The sequence below is a fragment of the Nerophis ophidion genome, linkage group LG21 (assembly GCF_033978795.1).
Source record: "Nerophis ophidion isolate RoL-2023_Sa linkage group LG21, RoL_Noph_v1.0, whole genome shotgun sequence".
Taxonomy (NCBI): domain Eukaryota; kingdom Metazoa; phylum Chordata; class Actinopteri; order Syngnathiformes; family Syngnathidae; genus Nerophis; species Nerophis ophidion.
In genome coordinates, this window is record NC_084631.1 from 10,640,213 (window position 1) to 10,663,674 (window position 23,462).

Consider the following 23,462-nt stretch of genomic DNA (forward strand, 5'->3'; position numbering starts at 1 on the left):
CAAACCGCAAGCAGGCCTGTTCGATCCTGCCCACGTTTGTCGTACCATACTTCTGTTGACTTCCTGTTTCAAGTAGTACACACAGACCGTCTCCTTTGATCACATGACATGATCCGAAATTTCTGCTACGTCAAATTATTAAGAAGCGATGTTACTCACAAGTCACATTTAGCGTGGCCGTCTCCTCCGTGGTCGCGTTGTCCCCCTTGAAGGCGACTGTGCACGTGACCCGGGCGCCATGCTGCCTGGCGGAAGGGTTCAAGGTCAAGGTGGCGCTGTGTCGTTGCGCGAAGTCAGGCAGATCCTGGCGAGCGACCGTGAGGTTCCCCGGGAGGACGTGGGAGGAGTCGTCCCCTGCTGGCCTCCACGTCCAGCTGAAGGCGGGGGCGTCCCCGGGGCAGAGGCCGGGGGCGGTGCAGGTGAGCGCGGCGGGTCGGCCCGCGGTCAGGGTGGGGATCAACACCGTGGGCTTCTGCTTCAGCTCTGGCAGGAAAAGACCAGAAGTCAGGACTGACTTCTAGTTGAAGTCTGTTTAGATCACGCACTTTAAAGCCATTTGTCAAAACTCCACACATTTTAGGGCTGTTTTTATTGAGTATTCTCAAGGGACACTACTATGGAAACTATATACTTGATGTTTTTTTAGCATACAACTTCCATCACTTGGACATTTCCCATCCACTGAAAGAGTCATTATTGAGTAAACATGTGTGAGCACACCTCACTCACCACCTTTCCACTGAATGTTGCTGGGAATATTTGGATCCAGACTGCCTTCATCCTCACACAAGGAAGAGAGCAGAGCTGCACATGTCCTGCCTGCAATCCTCTTCTCCTCCTTCGTGATGACATCTCTCCCCCTCTCTTCCTTCCTTCATTCCTTACTCTCTCCCTATCTTCCTTCCTCTCTCCCTCTCATCCTTCCTTCCTCCCGTTCTCCCTTTCTACCTTCCTCCCTCTCTTCCTCCCTTCCTTCCTCCCTTTCTACCTTCCTCCCTCTCTTCCTCCCTTCCTTCCTCCCTTTCTACCTTCGTCCCTCTCTTCCTTGCTTCATTCCTCCCTTGAGTCCCCTTCTTTCTTCCTCCCTCCCTTTCTTCCTTCCTTCCTCCCTTCCTTCCTTCCTTCCTACCTTGCTCCTTCCTTCCTTCCTTCTTTCCTTCCTTCCTTTTTTCCTACCTTTCTCCTTCACTTCCTTGCTTCCTTCCTGCCCTCTTCCTCCCTCCTTTCTTCCCTTTCCCCCTCGCTTGCTTCCTTCCTTCCTTCCTTCCTTTCTTCCTGCCCTCTGTCCTCCCTTCTTCCCCCTCTTATTTATTTCCTTCATTTCTTGCTCCCTCTTTCCTCCCTTCCTACCTCTCTTCCTTCCTCTCTTCCTTCCGGCCTTCTTTCCTTCCTCCCTCTCTTCCTTCCTTCCCTCTTCCACCCTCCCTCCCTTGCTTCCTTCCTCTCTTCCTTCCTTCCTTCCTCCCCTTCCTTTCTACCTTCGTCCCTCTCTCCCTTCCTTCCTTCCTTACTCTCTCCCTATCTTCCTTCCTCTCTTCCTTCCTTCCTTCCTTCCTCCCTCCCTTTCTACCTTCGTCCCTCTCTCCCTTCCTTCCTTCCTTCCTCCCTTTCTACCTTCGTCCCTTTCTTCCTTGCTTCATTCCTCCCTTTCTTCCTTCCTTCCTCCCTTCCTTCCTTCCTTCCTTCCTTTTTTCCTACCTTTCTCCTTCACTTCCTTCCTTCCTTCCTGCCCTCTTCCTCCCTCCTTTCTTCCCTTTCCCCCTCGCTTGCTTGCTTCCTTCCTTCCTTCCTTCCTGCCCTCTGTCCTCCCTTCCTCCCCTTCTTATTTATTTCCTTCATTCCTTGCTCCCTCTTTCCTCCCTTCCTACCTCTCTTCCTTCCTCTCTTCCTTCCGGTCTTCTTTCCTTCCTCCCTCTCTTCCTTCCTTCCCTCTTCCACCCTCCCTCCCTTGCTTCCTTCCTGTCTTCCTTCCTTCATTCCTTATTCTCTCCATATCTTCCTTCCTCTCTCCCTCTCATCCTTCCTTCCTCCCGTTCTCCCTTTCTACCTTCCTCCCTCTCTTCCTTCCTTCCTTCCTCCCTTTCTAACTTCGTCCCTCTCTCCCTCCCTTCCTTCCTTCCTTCCTTCCTCCCTTTCTACCTTTGTCCCTCTCTTCCTTGCTTCATTCCTCCCTTGAGTCCCTTCTTTCCTCCTTCCTCCCTTTCTTCCTTCCTTCCTCCCTTCCTTCCTTCCTTCTTACCTTGCTCCTTCCTTCCTTCCTTCCTTCCTGCCCTCTTCCTCCCTCCTTTCTTCCCTTTCCCCCTCGCTTGCTTGCTTCCTTCCTTCCTTCCTGCCCTCTGTCCTCCCTTCCTCCCCCTCTTATTTATTTCCTTCATTCCTTGCTCCCTCTTTCCTCCCTTCCTACCTCTCTTCCTACCTCTATTCCTTCCGGCCTTCTTTCCTTCCTCCCTCTCTTCCTTCCTTCCCTCTTCCACCCTCCCTCCCTTGCGTCCTTCCTTTATTCCTTACTCTCTCCCTATCTTCCTTCCTCTCTCCCTCTCAACCTTCCTTCCTCCCGTTCTCCCTTTCTACCTTCCTCCCTCTCTTCCTTCCTTCCTTCCTCCCTTTCTACCTTCGTCCCTCTCTCCCTTCCTTCCTTCCTTCCTTCCTCCCTTTCTACCTTCGTCCCTCTCTTCCTTCCTCCCTTGAGTCCCTTCTTTCTTCCTTCCTCCCTTTCTTCCTTCCTTCCTCCCTTCCTTCCTTCCTTCCTTCCTTCCTTCCTACCTTGCTCCTTCCTTCCTTCCTTTTTTTCCTTTTTTCCTACCTTTCTCCTTCACTTCCTTGCTTCCTTCCTGCCCTCTTCCTCCCACCTTTCTTCCCTTTCCCCCTCGCTTGCTTGCTTCCTTCCTTCCTTCCTTCCTGCCCTCTGTCCTCCCTTCCTCCCCTTCTTATTTATTTCCTTCATTCCTTGCTCCCTCTTTTCTCCCTTCCTACCTCTCTTCCTTCCTCTCTTCCTTCCGGTCTTCTTTCCTTCCTCCCTCTCTTCCTTTCTTCCCTCTTCCACCCTCCCTCCCTTGCTTCCTTCCTCTCTTCCTTCCTTCATTCCCTACTCTCTCCCTATCTTCCTTCCTCTCTACCTCTCATCCTTCCTTCCTCCCGTTCTCCCTTTCTATCTTCCTCCCTCTCTTCCTCCCTTCCTTCCTCCCTTTCTACCTTTGTCCCTCTCTCCCTTCCTTCCTTCCTCCCTTTCTACCTTCGTCCCTCTCTTCCTTGCTTCATTCCTCCCTTGAGTCCCTTCTTTCTTCATTCCTCCCTTTCTTCCTTCCTTCCTCCCTTCCATCCTTCCTTCATACCTTGCTCCTTCCTTCCTTCTTTCCTTCCTTCCTTTTTTCCTACCTTTCTCCTTCACTTCCTTGCTTCCTTCCTGCCCTTTTCCTCCCTCCTTTCTTCCCTTTCCCCCTCGCTTGCTTGCTTCCTTCCTTCCTTCCTTCCTGCCCTCTGTCCTCCCTTCCTCCCCCTCTTATTTATTTCCTTCGTTCCTTGCTCCCTCTTTCCTCCCTTCCTACCTCTCTTCCTTCCTCTCTTCCTTCCGGCCTTCTTTCCTTCCTCCCTCTCTTCCTTCCTTCCCTCTTCCACCCTCCCTCCCTTGCTTCCTTCCTTCATTCCTTACTCTCTCCCTATCTTCCTTCCTCTCTCCCTCTCATCCTCCTTTCCTCCCGTTCTCCCTTTCTACCTTCCTCCCTCTCTTCCTTCCTTCCTTCCTCCCTTTTCTACCTTTGTCCCTCTCTCCCTTCCTTCCTTCCTTCCTTCCTTCCTCCCTTTCTACCTTCGTCCCTCTCTTCCTTGCTTCATTCCTTCCTTGAGTCCCTTCTTTCTTCCTTCCTCCCTTTCTTCCTTCCTTCCTCCCTTCCTTCCTTCCTTCCTTCCTTCCTTCCTTCCTTCCTTCCTTCCTTCCTACCTTGCTCCTTCCTTCCTTCTTTCCTTTTTTCCTACCTTTCTCCTTCACTTCCTTGCTTCCTTCCTCCCCCCTTCCTCCCACCTTTCTTCCCTTTCCCCCTCGCTTGCTTGCTTCCTTCCTTCCTTCCTTCCTTCCTGCCCTCTGTCCTCCCTTCCTCCCCTTCTTATTTATTTCCTTCATTCCTTGCTCCATCTTTCCTCCCTTCCTACCTCTTTTCCTTCCTCTCTTCCTTCCGGTCTTCTTTCCTTCCTCCCTCTCTTCCTTCCTTCCCTCTTCCACCCTCCCTCCCTTGCTTCCTTCCTCTCTTCCTTCCTTCATTCCCTACTCTCTCCCTATCTTCCTTCCTCTCTACCTCTCATCCTTCCTTCCTCCCGTTCTCCCTTTCTATCTTCCTCCCTCTCTTCCTCCCTTCCTTCCTCCCTTTCTCCCTCTCTCCCTTCCTTCCTTCCTCCCTTTGTACCTTCGTCCCTCTCTTCCTTGCTTCATTCCTCCCTTGAGTCCCTTCTTTCATTCTTTCCTCCCTTTCTTCCTTCCTTCCTTCCTTCCTTCCTACCTTGCTCCTTCCTTCCTTCCTTCTTTCCTTCCTTCCTTTTTCCTACCTTTCTCCTTCACTTCCTTGCTTCCTTCCTGCCCTCTTCCTCCCTCCTTTCTTCCCTTTCCCCCTCGCTCGCTTGCTTCCTTCCTTCCTTCCTTCCTGCCCTCTGTCCTCCCCCTCTTATTTATTTCCTTCATTCCTTGCTCCCTCTTTCCTCCCTTCCTACCTCTCTTCCTTCCGGCCTTCTTTCCTTCCTCCCTCTCTTCCTTCCTTCCCTCTTCCACCCTCCCTCCCTTGCTCCCTTCCTCTCTTCCTTCCCTCATTCCTTACTCTCTCCATATCTTCCTTCCTCTCTCCCTCTCACCCTTCCTTCCTCCAGTTCTACCTTTCTACCTTCCTTCCTCTCTTCCTTCCTTCCTTACTCCCTTTCTACCTTCATCCCTCTCTCCCTTCCTTCCTTCCTTCCTTCCTCCCTTTCTACCATCGTCCCTCTCTTCCTTGCTTCATTCCTCCCTTGAGTCCCTTCTTCCTTCCTTCCTCCCTTTCTTCCTTCCTTCCTCCCTTCCTTCCTTCCTACCTTGCTCCTTCCTTCCTTCCTTCTTTCCTTCCTTCCTTTTTTCCTACCTTTCTCCTTCACGTCCTTCCTTCCTTCCTGCCCTCTTCCCCCCTCCTTTCTTCCCTTTACCCCTCGCTTGCTTCCTTCCTTCCTTCCTTCCTTCCTTCCTTCCTGCCCTCTGTCCTCCCTTCCTCCCCTTCTTATGTATTTCCTTCATTCCTTGCTCCCTCTTTCCTCCCTTCCTACCTCTCTTCCTTCCTCTCTTCCTTCCGGCCTTCTTTCCTTCCTCCCTCTCTTCCTTCCTTCCCTCTTCCACTCTCCCTCCCTTGCTTCCTTCCTCTCTTCCTTCCTTCATTCCTTACTCTCTCCCTATCTTCCTCCCTCTCTGCCTCTCATCCTTCCTTCCTCCCTCTCTCCCTCCCTTCCTTCCTCCCTTTCAACCTTCGTCCCTCTCTCCCTTCCTTCCTTCCTTCCTCCCTTTCTACCTTCGTCCCCTCTCTTCCTTGCTTCATTCCTCCCTTGAGTCCCTTCTTTCTTCCTTCCTCCCTTTCTTTCTTACTTCCTCCCTTCCTTCCTTCCTTCCTTGCTCCTTCCTTCCTTCCTTCCTTCCTTCTTTCCTTCCTTCCTTTTTTCCTACCTTTCTCCTTCACTTCCTTGCTTCCTTCCTGCCCTCTTCCTCCCTCCTTTCTTCCCTTTCCCCCTCGCTTGCTTGCTTCCTTCCTTCCTTCCTGCCCTCTGCCCTCCCTTCCTCCCCTTCTTATTTATTTCCTTCACTCCTTGCTCCCTCTTTCCTCCCTTCCTACCTCTCTTCCTTCCTCTCTTCCTTCCGGCCTTCTTTCCTTCCTCCCTCTCTTCCTTCCTTCACTCTTCCACTCTCCCTCCCTTGCTTCCTTCCTCTCTTCCTTCCTTCATTCCTTACTCTCTCCCTATCTTCCTTCCTCTGTCCCTCTCATCCTTCCTTCCTCCCGTTCTCCCTTTCTACCTTCCTCCCTCTCTTCCTTCCTTCCTTCCTTCCTCCCTTTCTACCTTTGTCCCTTTCTCCCATCCTTCCTTCCTCCCTTTCTACCTTCGTCCCTCTCTTCCTTGCTTCATTCCTCCCTTGAGTCCCTTCTTTCTTCCTTCCTCCCTTTCTTCCTTCCTTCCTCCCTTCCTTCCTTCCTTCCTACCTTGCTCCTTCCTTCCTTTTTTCCTACCTTTCTCCTTCACTTCCTTGCTTCCTTCCTGCCCTCTTCCTCCCTCCTTTCTTCCCTTTCCCCCTCGCGTGCTTGCTTCCTTCCTTCCTTCCTGCCCTCTGTCCTCCCTTCCTCCCCCTCTTATTTATTTCCTTCATTCCTTGCTCCCTCTTTCCTCCCTTCCTACCTCTCTTCCTTCCTCTCTTCCTTCCGGCCTTCTTTCCTTCCTCCCTCTCTTCCACCCTCCCTCCCTTGCTTCCTTCCTCTCTTCCTTCCTTTATTCCTTACTCTCTCCCTATCGTCCTACCTCTCTGCCTCTCATCCTTCCTTCCTCCCATTCTCCCTTTCTACCTTCCTCCCTCTCTTCCTCCCTTCCTTCCTCCCTTTCTACCTTCGTCCCTCTCTCCCTTCCTTCCTCCCTTTCCACCTTCGTCCCTCTCTTCCTTGCTTCATTCCTCCCTTGAGTCCCTTCTTTCTTCCTTCCTCCCTTTCTTCCTTCCTTCCTCCCTTTGTTCCTTCCTTCCTACCTTGCTCCTTCCTTCCTTCCTTCTTCCTTCCTTCCTTTTTTCCTACCTTTCTCCTTCACTTCCTTGCTTCCTTCCTGCCCTCTTCCTCCCTCCTTTCTTCCCTTTCCCCCTCGCTTGCTTGCTTCCTTCCTTCCTTCCTGCCCTCTGTCCTCCCTTCCTCCCCCTCTTATTTATTTCCTTCATTCCTTGCTCCCTCTTTCCTCCCTTCCTACCTCTCTTCCTTCCTGCCTTCTTTCCTTCCTCCCTCTCTTCCTTCCTTCCCTCTTCCACCCTCCCTCCCTTGCTTCCTTCCTTCCTTTCTTTACTTCCTTCCTTCCTTCCTTCCTGCCCTCTGTCCTCACATCCGCCCCCCCTTCTTTCTTTCCTTCCTTCCTTGCCCCTCTCTTCCTTCCTTCCACCCTCCTTTCTTTCCTTCCTCTCTTACGTCCTTCCTCCCTCTTCCCTTCCCTTTTCCCCCCCTTCCTCCCTTCCTTTCTTTCTTGCTTCCTGTGCTCTTCCTCACTCCCTCCCTTCTCTCCTTCCTTTCTTCCTGCCCCCTTTCCTCTCTTACTCCCTCTCATCCTTCTTTCCTTCCTCCCTCTCTTCCTTCCTCACTTGTTAATCATGTGGCCAAAATGTTTGCCCATTTAAAGTTAAAAGTACCCTGAGAGTCATTGCGTGTGGTGAAATTAGCCCCTGCATTTTGACCCATCCCCCTGTTTCACCCCCTGGAAAGTGAGGGGAGAAGTGAGCAGCTCGGGAATCGTTTTGGTGATTTAACCCCCAATTCTAACCCTTGATGCTGAGTGCCAAGCAGGGAGGTAATGGGTCCCTTTTTTATAGTCTTTGGTATGACTCAGCCGGGGTTTGAACTCACGTCCTACCATTCTCAGGGAGGACACTAACCACGAGGCATTTAGATTTACATTCGATAATTAGTGTGGATAATAAATCTATATCGCTAAAAAAGCTGTACTCAAAGTAAAGTATAGCCAATTAAATGTTTTTTTAAAGGCTTACTTTTGTGACATAACCATGTGACATACCTTTTACGCTTAGCTGTACCCTGTGCTGGTTGAAGGAGAATCCATCAGTTTTCCCGTTAAAGAGGCCATTAATTCGGAGCTGATAGAATCCCGAATCAGACTGGCTGAGGTCGTGGATGATGATGCTGCAGTTCTTGCGACTCACATCCTGCTCCAGCAGTGATATCTTCCCCTTGAAGCTGTTCCTCGTTTTGTTCATGTTCTTGGAGTGGAATACTATGTCGGTGCAGGGTTTTTTTTCGTGGTCACATTTGAACCAAACCACGCTCTGCGGGGTCAAGTTTTTGGCGGAGTACGAACACCGCAAGACGGCGCAGAGTCCCGCCTCGGATGTTATTTGCCTGCTGCCGAGGTAGATGCAGAATCCGCCCGCGCAGGCGTCGTCGCTCTGTGATGCTTGTCCTTCAACCAAAAGGCAGATACAAATGATGATTCAGAAAGTTCTATTTTTGAGGCTGAATATATGGAGGATGGTCTACAAGTTTAAAGGCCTACTGAAACCCACTACTACCGACCACGCAGTCTGATAGTTTATATATCAATGATGAAATCTTAACATTGCAACACATGCCAATACGGCCGGGTTAGTTTACTAAATTGCAATTTTAAAATTCGCCCCGAAATACCCTGCTGAAACATCTCGGTATGATGACGGGTGCGCGTGACGTCACGGATTGTAGAGGACATTTTGTTCCAGCATCGTTCCCAACTATTAAGTTGTCTGTTTTCATCGCAAAATTCCACATTATTCTGGACTACCGTGTTGCTGAATCTTTTGCATTTTGTTCAATGAACAATGGAGACATCAAAGAAGAAAGCTGTAGGTGGGAAGCGGTGTAGTGCGACCTGCTTTAGCAACACAAACACAGCCAGTGTTTCATTGTTTACATTCCCGAAAGATGACAGTCAAGCTTTACTATGGAACAGAGATGTCAAGCAAACACGGTTGGATTGGACCACACACACAAATTACAGTGTATTATGTGTATTAATAAAAAATATTTTACCATTCTGTATTCTGAAGGCGAACTATGTCGTGTGCAACTCCAGCATCAATATGCGTCCTCCTGATCGTCACCGCCGGGTTCAAAGCGGTATGGCTCTATCCCTTATTGCGGTTGGGCCTGGCCGAGTAGTCCTGCCACCCCCACGGCTCCTCTCACAGCATCTTCCCGATCTGAATCACACCCACTGCCCTCTTGTCTTTTTTTTTTTCTAGTCCTTCACTCTCACTTTCCTCATCCACAAATCTTTCATCCTCGCTCAAATTAATGGGGAAATCGTCGCTTTCTCGGTCCGAATCGCTCTCGCTGCTGGTGGCCATGATTGTAAACAATGTTCAGATGTGAGGAGCTCCACAACCCGTGACGTCACGCGCATATTGTCTGCTACTTCCAGTACAGGCAAAGCTTTTTTTATTAGCGACCAAAAGGTGCAAACTTTATCGTGGATGTTCTCTACTATATCCTTTCAGCAAAAATATGGCAATATCGCGAAATGATCAAGTATGACACATAGAATGGACCTGCTATCTCCGTTTAAATAAGAAAATCGCATTTCAAGTAGGCCTTTTAGAAGCTGTGTGGATTGTTCTCCCAGGATGCAAACGGACTATTCCGGACCAGGCGGTAAGGTAGGAACATATTTATTAATCTAGACTCAAAAAGTGAAAAAAAATGCGCACAAGGCGAAGGCACAACTTAGCGCAGGATACAAACACCTAACACTTGGGCAGAAACTATGGACATGAAACAAAAACTCGCTTACTGCTGCATGAATAAACAAAACTTACTTGGCATAGCATGAAGCGAACAAAGGCATGAAAACAAGCATGAGCCTGTGGCATGAAACGAGCGTGAGTAATGTAGCCAGGACGACTAACTGGCAAAACAGGCTTAAATAATATTCTCTAATTAGAGCAGGTGCGTGATCCGAACACATGAGGCAGGTGAAACTAATGAGTCGTCATGGAAACTATAACAAACAAGGGTGCACAGAAACAGGAACTAATGGAGTCCAAAACTAACAGAACATTACTAAACAAAACATGATCTGGACCACGGATCATGACACTGTGTGCTATAAAGATGCAGCTTTAATGAAACACTAAGCATCATGTAGCAGGATTGCTAAGTGCTAAACAAGATATGCAAATGATAAACATAGTAAAACAATCACTTACTGTACAATGTCTGCTCCCACTGGGACAAAGACTGATTGGATGTTTATATTTTCCCCTTCACACAAACAATTCATCATAATCCTAATGTGTGTGTGTGTGTGTGTGTGTGTGTGTGTGTGTGTGCGTTTGTCAAAGTGACATATGGGGACATTTTTATGAAATTTCACCTTACATATGAGGACCTGTTGAAATATGAGGACATTTTCCATGTCCCCATATTTCCCGCAATGCTATCGTGTTCTAGACCCTCCCAGCATGTTCCCAGACCAAAAATCTCTTAAGTCTTCATTTGTCAAATTTTCAGAAAAAGTGTGTGAAAGTGTGTTTAATTTTTTGGGTCACCTTCGATTTTGCCCCTAGTGGCCATCTTTGCTATTATGACACACACACACACACTTGTCCTCATATGTCATATGTCCTCATATGTCATGTGGGTCAGAAACTCACACACTCCAACATTTTGAAAAACATCTAATCATTACAGCAATAAACATACTTTTGAATTCTAAATCAAATAACACATGTTCAACTGATCTGATGATCTCAACCTTTTTATGTTAGTTTTACTTTTCATTTGGTTTATCTGGAGAGGATTTGGGCTAGACAATTAGTAATAAAGGGATTATGGTGATGATTTAATTGGTTTGATTTTCGGGTGAAGAGAGGGGCGGAGCTTTCTACCGATCACCACCTGGTGGTGAGTTGGCTGCGATGGTGGGGGAGGATGCCGGACAGACCTGGCAGGCCCAAACGCATTGTGAGGGTCTGCTGGGAACGTCTGGCAGAGTCTCCTGTCAGAGAGAGTTTCAATTCACACCTCCGGGAGAACTTTGAACATGTCACGAGGGAGGTGCGGGATATTGAGTCCGAGTGGACCATGTTCCGAACCTCTATTGTTGAGGCGGCTGATTGGAGCTGTGGCCGCAAGGTTGTTTGTGCCTGTCGTGGCGGTAATCCCAGAACCCGTTGGTGGACACCAGCGGTGAGGGATGCCGTCAAGCTGAAGAAGGAGTCCTATCGGGTTCTTTTGGCTCATAGGACTCCGGAGGCAGTGGACGGGTACCGACGGGCCAAGCGGTGTGCAGCTTTAACGGTCGCGGAGGCAAAAACTCGGACATGGGAAGAGTTCGGGGAAGCCATGAAAAACGACTTCTGGACGGCTTCGAAGCGATTCTGGACCACCATCCGCCGCCTCAGGAAGGGGAAGCAGTGCACTATCAACACCGTGTATGGTGCGGATGGTGTTCTGCTGACTTCGACTGCGGATGTTGATGATCAGTGGAGGGAATACTTCGAAGACCTCCTCAATCCCACCAACACGTCTTCCTTTGAGGAAGCGGTGCCTGGGGAATCTGTAGTGGACTCTCCTATTTCTGAGGCTGAGGTTGCTGAGGTAGTTAAAAAGCTCCTCGGCGGAAAGGCCCCGGGGGTGGACGAGATCCGCCCGGAGTTCCTTAAGGCTCTGGATGCTGTGGGGATGTCTTGGTTGACAAGACTCTGCAGCATCGCGTGGACATCGGGGGCGGTACCTCTGGATTGGCAGACCGGGGTGGTGGTCCCTCTCTTTAAGAAGGGGGACCGGAGGGTGTGTTCCAACTATCGTGGGATCACACTCCTCAGCCTTCCCGGTAAGGTTTATTCAGGTGTACTGGAGAGGAGGCTTCGCCGGATAGTTGAACCTCGGATTCAGGAGGAACAGTGTGGTTTTCGTCCTGGTCGTGGAACTGTGGACCAGCTCTATACTCTCGGCAGGGTTTCTGAGGGTGCATGGGAGTTTGCCCAACCAGTCTACATGTGCTTTGTGGACTTGGAGAAGGCATTCGACCGTGTCCCTCGGGAAGTCCTGTGGGGAGTGCTCAGAGAGTATGGGGTACCGGACTGTGGCGGTCCGCTCCCTGTATGATCAGTGTCAGAGCTTGGTCCGCATTGCTGGCAGTAAGTCGGACACGTTTCCAGTGAGGGTTGGACTCCGCCAAGGCTGTCCTTTGTCACCGATTCTGTTCATAACTTTTATGGACAGAATTTCTAGGCGCAGCCAAGGCGTTGAGGGGATCCGGTTTGGTGGCCACGGGATTAGGTCTCTGCTTTTTGCAGATGATGTGGGCCTGATGGCTTCATCTGACCGGGATCTTCAGCTCTCACTGGATCGGTTCGCAGCCGAGTGTGAAGCGACCGGAATGAGAATCAGCACCTCCAAGTCCGAGTCCATGGTTCTCGCCCGGAAAAGGGTGGAGTGCCATCTCCGGGTTGGGGAGGAGACCCTGCCCCAAGTGGAGGAGTTCAAGTACCTAGGAGTCTTGTTCACGAGTGGGGGAAGAGTGGATCGTGAGATCGACAGGCGGATCGGTGCGGCGTCTTCAGTAATGCGGACGTTGTACCGATCCGTTGTGGTGAAGAAGGAGCTGAGCCGGAAGGCAAAGCTCTCAATTTACCGGTCGATCTACGTTCCCATCCTCACCTATGGTCATGAGCTTTGGGTCATGACCGAAAGGATAAGATCACGGGTACAAGCAGCCGAAATGAGTTTCCTCCGCCGGGTGGCGGGGCTCTCCCTTAGAGATAGGGTGAGAAGCTCTGCCATCCGGGAGGAACTCAAAGTAAAGCCGCTGCTCCTCCACATGGAGAGGAGCCAGATGAGGTGGTTCGGGCATCTGGTCAGGATGCCACCCGAACGCCTCCCTAGGGAGGTGTTTAGGGCACGTCCAGCTGGTAGGAGGCCACGGGGAAGACCCAGGACACGTTGGGAAGACTATGTCTCCCGGCTGGCCTGGGAACGACTCGGGATCCCCCGGGAAGAGCTAGACGAAGTGGCTGGGGAGAGGGAAGTCTGGGCTTCCCTGCTTAGGCTGCTGCCCCCGCGACCCGACCTCGGATAAGCGGAGGATGATGGATGGATGATGGATGGATGGATGATTCAGTATTTTACTGTATTGGGCTTTTTGCTATTATGTTGACTAAAATACAATGCCGCACAATAATTAATTTAAATCTGCCTGAAATGTAGGTTTTTGCATAAATGCCCCCACCCCCTCCAAAAAAAACCAAAAGAAACAACCCTCAAACTTGATTGAGACTAAGGCAATAATTCAAATGCAATTCAAACTACATCCAGTATTTAATATTTTGAAATGGTTACAATAGCACATAATTTAGGTATTTTTATCTTTGGGACCAATTTTGGATTCAATTGGCGATTGTTTTTGGAGGTATTCTCTTTACATTGTGTTCAAGATGGTTACTTCCGCCCACTCTGAAGAGTCTCGGCGTCTGATTGGTCCAATTTTCAGTTAGGCCCTGCCTGATTGGCCAGTGGATGATGTCGGATCCTAACAGAGGGCTAAATCACTAGTTAACTATTTTCATCTTGGAAGTTATACAGCTCACGTATCACACTTAATATTGAATATATATAAAAAGGGTTTTCCAAAAGGACCATTTATAATCGAAATACAAAACTTCACACACGATTTTGAGCACAACAGAGCGCTCAGTGAACAGCACTTCCGGGACCTGCAGCACCGGAGGGAGACATCTATCTTGGCCACAAACCATCTTTGACAGTCTTCGGCAGCATGGTTGAATCAGGTGAGCATAAAATGGAGTTTAACGTAATTAAATAGACCAATGTTTTTTAACATAGGAAAATAGTTCATTATAAACAACAGTTAAATGTTTTTTGTTATTAATTGCAATCAGATTTGATTTTATGAGGTTAAATAAAGCATTTCAGTTCTGGGCCAAGGCCAAGGCATTTAATTTTTTTTTTTTTAAAGTTGCATGAAAGATTATAAGTAGCAGTGATTGTCACACACTAGGTGTGGTGAAATTATTCTCTGCATTTGACCCATCACCCTTGATCACTTTGCTAGTAAACCTTTTCTTAATTTTAAACAAGACAGACTAGAGTTCTTCAAATTGTTTATACTTTTTCTCAAATACAAATATTTCAAGCTGATAAGCACTATGGAGTTGGCATGTTACTGATATTGTTACATTAGTACTTTGTTTGAGAAGCTTCATGGCTGCATTGAGCCTAAATTTAACAGTTTTTGAAGGGTTTAGTTCTTTGTTTTATTTCTGTGTCACTGACTTTTTTCATTTTTATGTGTGGATTTGTTAGGCGCATCAACACATGATATAGACATCGTATCCAAAAGAAGAGCGAGACGTAATCCTGAGGCTGAAGCCACCGAGTTTATTTGATCTGGATGTGACAAGTCTTGTTTTAAGGCCCAGTGGATCAATGATTGGAAAGGTATGTCTTGTTATGTATCATATCAATGGTAACTGTATCAACATCTCATTTGGATCATTTCCTTACTGTCTAATAGAGGTTGTATTATATAGCTTTAATTAGAAGTGTTTGGAATAACAGCGTTCCACGTCCCAAGAGCTAGCTTCTGTAGCCGAGGATCGGACCGCCAAGTGCCCTGCCTTCGGCTGCCGCCCAGCTCACAATGCACCTGACCTCTATGGCCCCTCGGAGTCTTGTTCACGAGTGGGAGAAGAGTGGATGGTGAGATCGACAGGCAGATCGGTGCGGCGTCTACAGTAATGCGGACGTTGTATCGATCCGTTGTGGTGAAGAAGGAGCTGAGCCGGAAGGCAAAGCTCTCAATTTACCGGTCGATCTACGTTCCCATCCTCACCTATGGTCATGAGCTTTGGGTCATGACCGAAAGGACAAGATCACGGGTACAAGCAGCCGAAATGAGTTTCCTCCGCCGTGTGGCGGGTCTCTCCCTTAGAGATAGGGTGAGAAGCTCTGCCATCCGGGAGGAACTCAAAGTAAAGCCGCTGCTCCTTCACATGGAGAGGAGCCAGATGAGGTGGTTCGGGCATCTGGTCAGGATGCCACCCGAACGCCTCCCTAGGGAGGTGTTTAGGGCACGTCCAACTGGTAGGAGGCCACGGGGAAGACCCAGGACACGTTGGGAAGATTATGTCTCCCGGCTGGCCTGGGAACGCCTCCGGATCCCCCGGGAAGAGCTAGACGAAGTGGCTGGGGAGAGGGAAGTCTGGGCTTCCCTGCTTAGGCTGCTGCCCCCGCGACCCCACCTCGGAAAAGCGGAAGATGATGGATGGATGGATGGATGGTATAACAGCGGTATATGAAAACGATGTTACTAATGCTGTTACTTTTACCGGTAACGAGTAATCTAATAACTTTTATGTACGCTACAACGCTGTTACGATGCGTTTTATGTAATGTGGCATGCTACTTTTGATGTGATTGTATGTCAACAAGACAGCGTTAGAAGCACAAAAGGGTTAGTGCAGGTAATATCTTTTTACTAATGAAAGCAACCCCCGGAAGTAATTACGAACACGATATCAAATAGAAAGAGGCCTCATCCACACGCGAACAAAAACATTCAACAGAACTATCTTAACTGCCATTGCTAAGCTAAAAAATACAGCTGAACTATTCTGCTATGTCTGGGCGCTGAAGTCCCACATCACTTGGCAAAAGGCACAGCTTTTTAAAGGCACACACACACTCTGCTCTCATGAAATGTCTCTCAACTGCATATGCTAGATATTTAAAACTTTTCTTTTTCAAGTAACACATTAATTACAAACCCCGTTTCCATATGAGTTGGGAAATTGTGTTGGATGTAAATCCATCCATCCATCCACCTCTTATTCCCTTGTGGGGTCGCGGTTGGCACTGGCGCCTATCTCAGCTACAATCGGGCGGAAGGCGGGGTACACCCTGGACAAGTCCAAACGGAATCATTTTTTTTACAAATAATAATTAACTTAGAATTTCATGGCTGCAATACGTGCCAAAGTAGTTGGGAGAGGGCATGTTCACCACTGTGTTACATCACCTTTTCTTTCAACAACACTCAATAACCGTTTGGGAACTGAGGAAACTAATTGTTGAAGCTTGGAAGGTGGAATTCTTTCCCATTTTTGTTTTATGTAGAGCTTCAGTCGTTCAACAGTCCGGGGTCTCCTCTGTCGTATTTTACGCTTCATAATGCACCACACATTTTTGATAGGACTGCAGGCCGGCCAGGAAAGTACCTGCACTCTTTTTTTATGAAGCTGAACACGTGCTGAATGTGGCTTGGCATTGTCTTGCTGAAATAAGCCGGGGCGTACATGAAAAAGTTGGCGCTTAAATCGCAGCAAATGTTGTTCCAAACAGATGGGTAACTTACAGATGTGTAAGGTACCCATGCCTTGGGCACTAATGCACCCCCATACCATCACAGATGCTGGCTTTTCAACTTTGCGTCGATAACAGTCTGGATGGTTCGCTTCCCCTTTGATCCGGATGACACCATGTTGAATATTTCCGTAAACAATTTGAAATGTGGACTCGTCAGACCACAGAACACTTTTCCAATTTGCATCAGTCCATCTTAGATGATCTCGGGCCCAGAGAAGCCGGCGGACTTCTGGATGTTGTTGATAAATGGCTTTCGCTTTGCATAATAGATCTTTAACTTGCACTTACAGATATAGCAACACGCTGTATTTAGTGACAGTGGTTTTCTGAAGTGTTCCTGAACTCATGTGGTGATATCCTTTAGAGATTGATGTCGGTTTTTGATTCAGTGCCGTCTGAGGGATGGAAGGTCACGGTTATTCAATGTTAGTTTCCAGACATGCCGCTTACGTGGAGTGATTTCTCCAGATTCTCTGAACCTTTTGATGATATTATGGAGCGTAGATGTTGAAATCCCTAAATTTCTTGCAATTGCACTTTGAGAAAGGTTGTTCTTAAACTGTTTGACTATTTGCTCACGCAGTTGTGGACAAAGGGGTGTACCTCGCCCCATCCTTTCCTGTGAAAGACTGAGCATTTTTTGGGAAGCTGTTTTTATAGCCAATCATGGCACCCACCTGTTCCAAATTAGCCTTCACACCTGTGGGATGTCCCAAATAAGTGTTTGATGAGCATTTCTTAACTTTATCAGTATTTATTGCCACCTTTCCCAACTTGTTTGTTGCGTGTAGCTGGCATCAAATTCTAAAGTTAATGATTATTTGCACCAAAAAAATGTTTATCAGTTTGAACATCAAATATGTTGTCTTTGTAGCATATTCAACTGAATATGGCTTGAAAATGATTTGCAAATCATTGTATTCTGTTTATATTTACATCTAACACAATTTCCCAACTCATATGGAAACGGGGTTTGTACTTAATTTAATAATTATTTACATTTATGAAAGAGTAATTCTGTTTGTAATTGAATTTTTAGTCAAGTAACGACTATTATTATTCCTTTTTAAAACAGATATTCCAAACATTGTTAATTGATAAACTGTTTTATCAGGATATGGTGTATTTGCTCTTGCATCAATTTAAAAAGGTTCTTTTGTGGTCGAGTACCGAGGGAAGTTCATCTCAAGACATGAGCGGGACAAGAGACAGAAACCCTCTATAAATATCTTTACTATTTATCTGGCATTATATGCTCATAATGTTAACAACAAAAAGTGCTGATAATGTTATAATTAATAAGTTCTAACATTATTTTTATGTGTTTTGTTGCAGACACCAACTGTTGATGTTCTATCTCAACATTCTCCAGATTCATGTGAGCGATAAACCGACTTCATCCCTCCAACAGGTTATTACTTGACTATTTTACTATCCATCCATCCATCCATTTTCTACTACCTGTCCCTTTTTTGGGTTGGCGGGGTGTGCTTGAGCCTATCTGAGCTGCATTTGGGCGGAAGGCGGAGTACACCCTGGACAAGTCGCCACCTCATTACACGGCCAACACAAATAGACAACATTTACACTCACATTCACACACTAGGGCCAATTTAGTGTTGCCAATCAACCTATCCCCAGGTGCATGTCTTTGGAGGTAAGATGAAGCCGGAGTACCCGGAGGGAACCCACGCAGTCACGGGGAGAACATGCAAACTCCACACAGAAAGATCACGAGCCCAGGATTTAACTCAGGACTACTCAGGACCTTCGATTTGTGACGCACATGCACTAACCCGTGTCCCACCGTGCTGCCCTATATCTGCTAAAAACTTGACACAACCTATACTTCAAAAGACATTTAATCCTTTTAACCTCTCACAGATCAGTTTATATGACAAAAATGTTTTAAGCGTACTTCCATGTTAGTCTGTGGAATTTACAACTCATGTTTAGCAAAACAGGAGATGTTACAGGTCAGCAACATGAATTCTATATGTGATCACTTGTCATGTACTCATATTGTTTGAACTAAAAAAGACTTCAGTGTGTTTCATATAAGTTCCTCATATTTTTCTGAACCACATTAGTGTGTGTTACAATGTTTAATTCAAAGCTTTAAAATGAGTGTTTCAATCCAGGTCCTCATATTTTCTGAACCACATTTTAGTGAATGTTACTTTCTTAAATAATAGTCTAAGAGCTAAAACGCTATAATAATCTTTACTGTTCATGTAGAATTATATGCTCAGAATATTATCAACCAAAAGTGGTTGTTAATGTTATAATTAATTAGTTCTGACATTAAATTTTTGTGTTTTGTTGCAGACACCAACTGTTGGGGTTCTATCTCAACATTCTCCAGATTCAGATGTGAGCGATAAACCGACTTCATCCCTCCAACAGGTTATTACAAGTCTATTTTTACTATATCTGCTCTAAATGTGACCCAACCTATATTTTGAAAGACATTTATTAATTTTAATCTCTCACAGATCAGTTTATATGACAACATTTTCGTAAGGGTACATCCATGTTAGTCAGTAAGGAGTTTGGAACTCATGTTTAGCAAAACAGGAGATGTTACAAGTCAACAACATACATTCTACATGTGACCACTCGTCATGTCCTTATATTGTTTGAACCAAGAAAGACTTAGGTGTGTTTCATATAAGGTCCTCATATTTTCTAAACCAGATTAGTGTGTGTTACAATGTTAATGTCCAAGCTTTAAAATGAGTGTCTCAATTCAGGTCCTCATATTTTCTGAACCAGATTTTAGTGTGTTTTATATTCTTAATTAATTGTCTAAGAGCTGAAACTCTGTAATAATATTTTCTATTTATCTGGCATTGTATGCTCAGAGTTTTATCAACAAAAAGTGCTGATAATGTTATAATTAATTAGTTCTGACATTATATGTTTGTGTTTTGTTGCAGAAACCAACTGTTGAGGTTCCATCTCAACATTCTCCAGATTCAGATGTGAGCCATTAACTGACTTCATCCCTCCAACAGGTTATTACATGTCTATTTTTACTATATCTGCTCTAAATTTGACCCAACCTATATTTTGAAAGACATTTATTTATTTTAATCTCTCACAGATCAGTTTATATGACAACTTTTTCGCAAGGGTACATCCATGTTAGTCAGTAGAAAGTTTAGAACTCATGTTTAGCAAAACAGGAGATGTTACAAGTCAACAACATAAATTCTACATGTGAGCACTCGTCATGTCCTTATATTGTTTGAAGCAAGAAAGACTTAGGTGTGTTTCATATAAGGTCCTCATATTTTCTGAACCAGAAAATGTGTGTTACAATGTTAATGTCAAAGCTTTAAAATGAGTGTCTCAATTCAGGTCCTCATATTTTCTGAACCAGATTTTTGTGTGTGTTACATTCTTAATGAATTGTCTAAGAGCTGAAACTCTGTAATAATCTTTACCCTTTATCTGGCATTGTATGCTCAGATTTTTATCAACAAAAAGTGGTGAGAATATTATAATTAATTAGTTATGACATATTTTTGTGTTTTGTTGCAGAAACCAACTGTTGAGGTTCTATCTCAACATTCTCTAGATTCAGATGACAGCCATAAACCAACTTCATCCCTCCAACAGGTTATTACATGTCTATTTTTACTATATCTGCTCTAAATTTGACCCAACCTATATTTTGAAAGACATTTATTAATTTTAATCTCTCACAGATCAGTTTATATGACAACATTTTCGTAAGGGTACATCCATGTTAGTCAGTGGGGAGTTTGGAACTCATGTTTAGCAAAACAGGAGATGTTACAAGTCAACAACATAAATTCTACTTGTGAGCACTCGTCATGTCCTCATATTGTTTGAACCAAGAAAGACCTAGGTGTGTTTCATATAAGGTCCTCATATTTTCTGAACCAGAGTAGTGTGTGTTAAAATGTTAGTGTCAAAGCTTTAAAATGAGTGTTTCGATTCAGAAAATGCAGTGCCTCTTGTTTACAGCCGGTTTCTGCAGCGCTGTTTTCATTGATCAAAGTATTTTTTCGGTGGTCGTGTTTTTGGTACATAACTTGTAAATAGTGCGCAAATAATAGGCTATATATATATATAAATACATTCAAACCCCGTTTCCATATGAGTTGGGAAATTGTGTTAGATGTACATATAAACAGGATACAATGATTTGCAAAGAATTTTCAACCCCAATTCTGTTGAATATGCTACAAATACAACATATTTGATGTTAAAACTGCTAAACATTTTTTTTGCAAAGAATTTAGGGATTTTACCATCTACGGTCCGTAAAATTATCAAAAGGTTCAGAGAATCTGGAGAAATCACTGCACGTAAGCGATGTACTGCATTAAAAACCGACATCAGTGTATAAAAGATATCACCACATGGGCTCAGAAATACTTCAGAAAACCACTGTCAGTTACTACAGTTGGTCGCTACATCTGTAAATGCAAGTTAAAACTCTACTATGCAAAGCAAATGCCATTTATCAACAACACAGAGGAACGCCGCGGGCTTCGCTGGGCCCGAGCTCATCTAAGATGGACTGATGCAAAGTGGAAAAGTGTTCTGTGGTCTGACGAGTCCACATTTCAAATTATATATGGAAATTGTGGACGTGGTGTTCTCCGGAACAAAGAGGAAAATAACCATCCGGCGCAAAGTTCAAAAGCCAGCATGTGTGATGGTATGGAGGTGTATTAGTGCCCAAAGCATGGGTAACTTACACATCTGTGAAGGCACCATTAATGATGAATGGTCCATACAGGTTTTGGAGCAACATATGTTGTCATCCAAGCAACATTATCATGGACGCCCCTGCTTATTTCAGCAAAATAACGCCAAGCCACGTGTTACAACAGCGTGTCTTCATAGTAAAAGAGTGCGGGTACTTTCCTGGCCCGCCTGCAGTCCAGACATGTCTCCCATCGAAAATGTGTAGCGCATTATGAAGCGTAAAACACGACAACTTAAGCTGTACATCAAGCAAGAATGGTAAAGAATTCTACTTTCAAAGCTTCAACAATTAGTTTCCTCAGTTCCCAAACGTTTATTGAGTGTTGTTAAAAGAAAATGTGATGTAACACAGTGGTGAACATGCCCTTTCCCAACTACTTTGGCACGTGTTGCAGCCATGAAATTCAAAGTTAATTATTATTTGCAAAAAAAAAAAGTTTGAGTTTGAACATCAAATATGTTGTCTTTGTAATGCTTTCAATTGAATATGGGTTGAAAAGGATTTGCAAATCATTGTATTCAGTTTATATTTACATCTAACACAATTTCCCAACTTTTATGGAAACGGGGTTTGTATATATATTAGGGCTGGGCAATGATTAAAATTTTTAATTGAAGTTAATCACACTATTTCTCTTATTAATCGCGATTAAATGCATTGTATACGCAAAGCCCAATAATGAATTCAAAAGTAGTGTGTAGTGCACCTTTATTGGAATATTCTCCCACATGAACAAAAGCGCCAAAACATTTGTTTTGCAAACACAATTTAAATCAGTCCTTGTTAAACAGTAGCAGTTAAATAGCAAATTTTATGAAAATCAACTCAAAAAATGTAAATACAAACATTTAAGCTTATTGCCACTGCCAGGGTATTTAAGTTATCCTGTTTGTTATGGAAAATAAATATAATCTACATACAAAACTCTGAGCCACAATCATAACATCTGAACAGGCAATTTCTGAGGTAACAGCAGAAACATTTTTTTTTTATCAGGGATCTTATGCTTAAAAAACCTATATTATAGGTAGTGGGCTGTTTTAGGGAATTTTGGATCAAATTATCTGTAGTAGCAATATTAATAATGTTGTGTTTATTCTGCGTAGTGCACTTAAAATAATTATGACCATATCTGTTTGCTTGGTGCTTTGATAAACTGAACGCATATACATGGTACTATATTGTGATGTTATGAGCCAGGGGAAAAAAAACTACCCTACCCAGCATGCAACAGGAGTGACGAGCATGCGCGGTAGCCCGGTATAGGTTGTGTGTCGCCATGACGGCATCTTGTATGTTGTGATATGCACGCTCTGAAAGTAAACGTTAAGAACTCAGCCAACACTCCTGGTCTGCATTATTCATAAATGGACAGACAACACACATACTCCGCTGCTTCACAAAGCACAATATGTTAAATGTTTACTTTTACAGTTTTCTAATTCTTCCTTTCAGATTGACAGCAGGACAAATCGCTGGAAGTGGGTATGTCTCAAGCTTCTTCCACTTGGTCCACTCCAAAGCGGGGTAAATAAATAATCCACATCATTTACTAGAATATTATATTACGTTTTGCACCTTTTCACTGTGTTAAAGTCATTATTCCTTCAGTAAGAAATTTTATTTTGTCTCCTTTATGACAGATGCAAAGGGGAAGAAGTGGAAGCAGTTGAATGACACATGTTGCATTTTGTAACTGGCAACAAAGTACCAGGTAAAAAAGATTGTGAAGCCTGCCTCCATAAAGAACTAGTAGCTCTACAGGACAGAGATTGGCTTGCCATCAAGTACTACATCCATAACAGAATTATATTAAAAAAAGGGGAAAAAAATGTTTTCCCACATCTTCTGTGGTAGTTTGAGTATGTTACCAGCAATTAAAAAAGCAAAATAAACAGCAAGCGTTTTGTATTTATTCCAGATAATTCTTAGCGACAAAATCCACAAAAACAATTCAGTTACACTTAGTCGACAATTACATTTTTACCCATGTTTCTTTTAAACTCTTCTTGGTTTTAGATTACAGTAGCATGGGATTGGGATTTTTTTTTTTAATGACAACACATCAACTAAACCAACTCAGGTGGTTTTGTTAAGTCTCTGATGTCATTAGCCTCATATGTCACATGAACCTGAAATCTTAAACACTCTGTGACGTCATGGTCATCATATGTCACATAAACTTGAAATCTTAAACACTCTGTGACGTCATGGTTGTCATATGTCACATGAACCTGAAATCTTAAACACTCTGTGACGTCATGGTCGTCATATGTCACATAAACTTGAAATCTTAAACACTCTGGTCTTCATTTGTCACCTAAACCTGACAAGTCCTCATATGTACCATAAAAATCAGGTTCAGAAAAAAACAAAAGAGTTGCAAAAATCTCAATAGACCACTGTGTGTCTAAAATTCTGGTTCACTAACCATCTGATTCCCAGGCCTGTAGGACCATTGGAAAGGCATGTCCCCATATGTCACGTTTTTGTCATAAGTCCTCATATGTCACCCAAACACGTATGTGTGTGTGTGTGTGTGTTTGTGTGTGTGTGTGTGTGTGTGTGTGTGTGTGTGTGTGTGTGTGTGTGTGCGTGTG

The 23,462-nt window shown here is 45.0% G+C and overlaps 1 protein-coding gene across 2 annotated transcripts in view; it reads right to left on the minus strand.

Moving 5' to 3' along the window:
• The window catches only part of LOC133539748 (sialic acid-binding Ig-like lectin 14), a 68,776-nt gene that overhangs the window by 38,674 nt on the left and 6,640 nt on the right, over positions 1-23,462 (minus strand). For both annotated transcript variants that reach the window (XM_061881894.1, XM_061881895.1), the window contains exons 4-5: positions 7,753-8,154; positions 160-483 (exon numbers count right to left, since the gene is read on the minus strand). In XM_061881894.1, the coding sequence (XP_061737878.1) occupies positions 160-483; positions 7,753-8,154 (726 nt within the window). The remainder of the gene's footprint in view (positions 1-159; positions 484-7,752; positions 8,155-23,462) is intronic.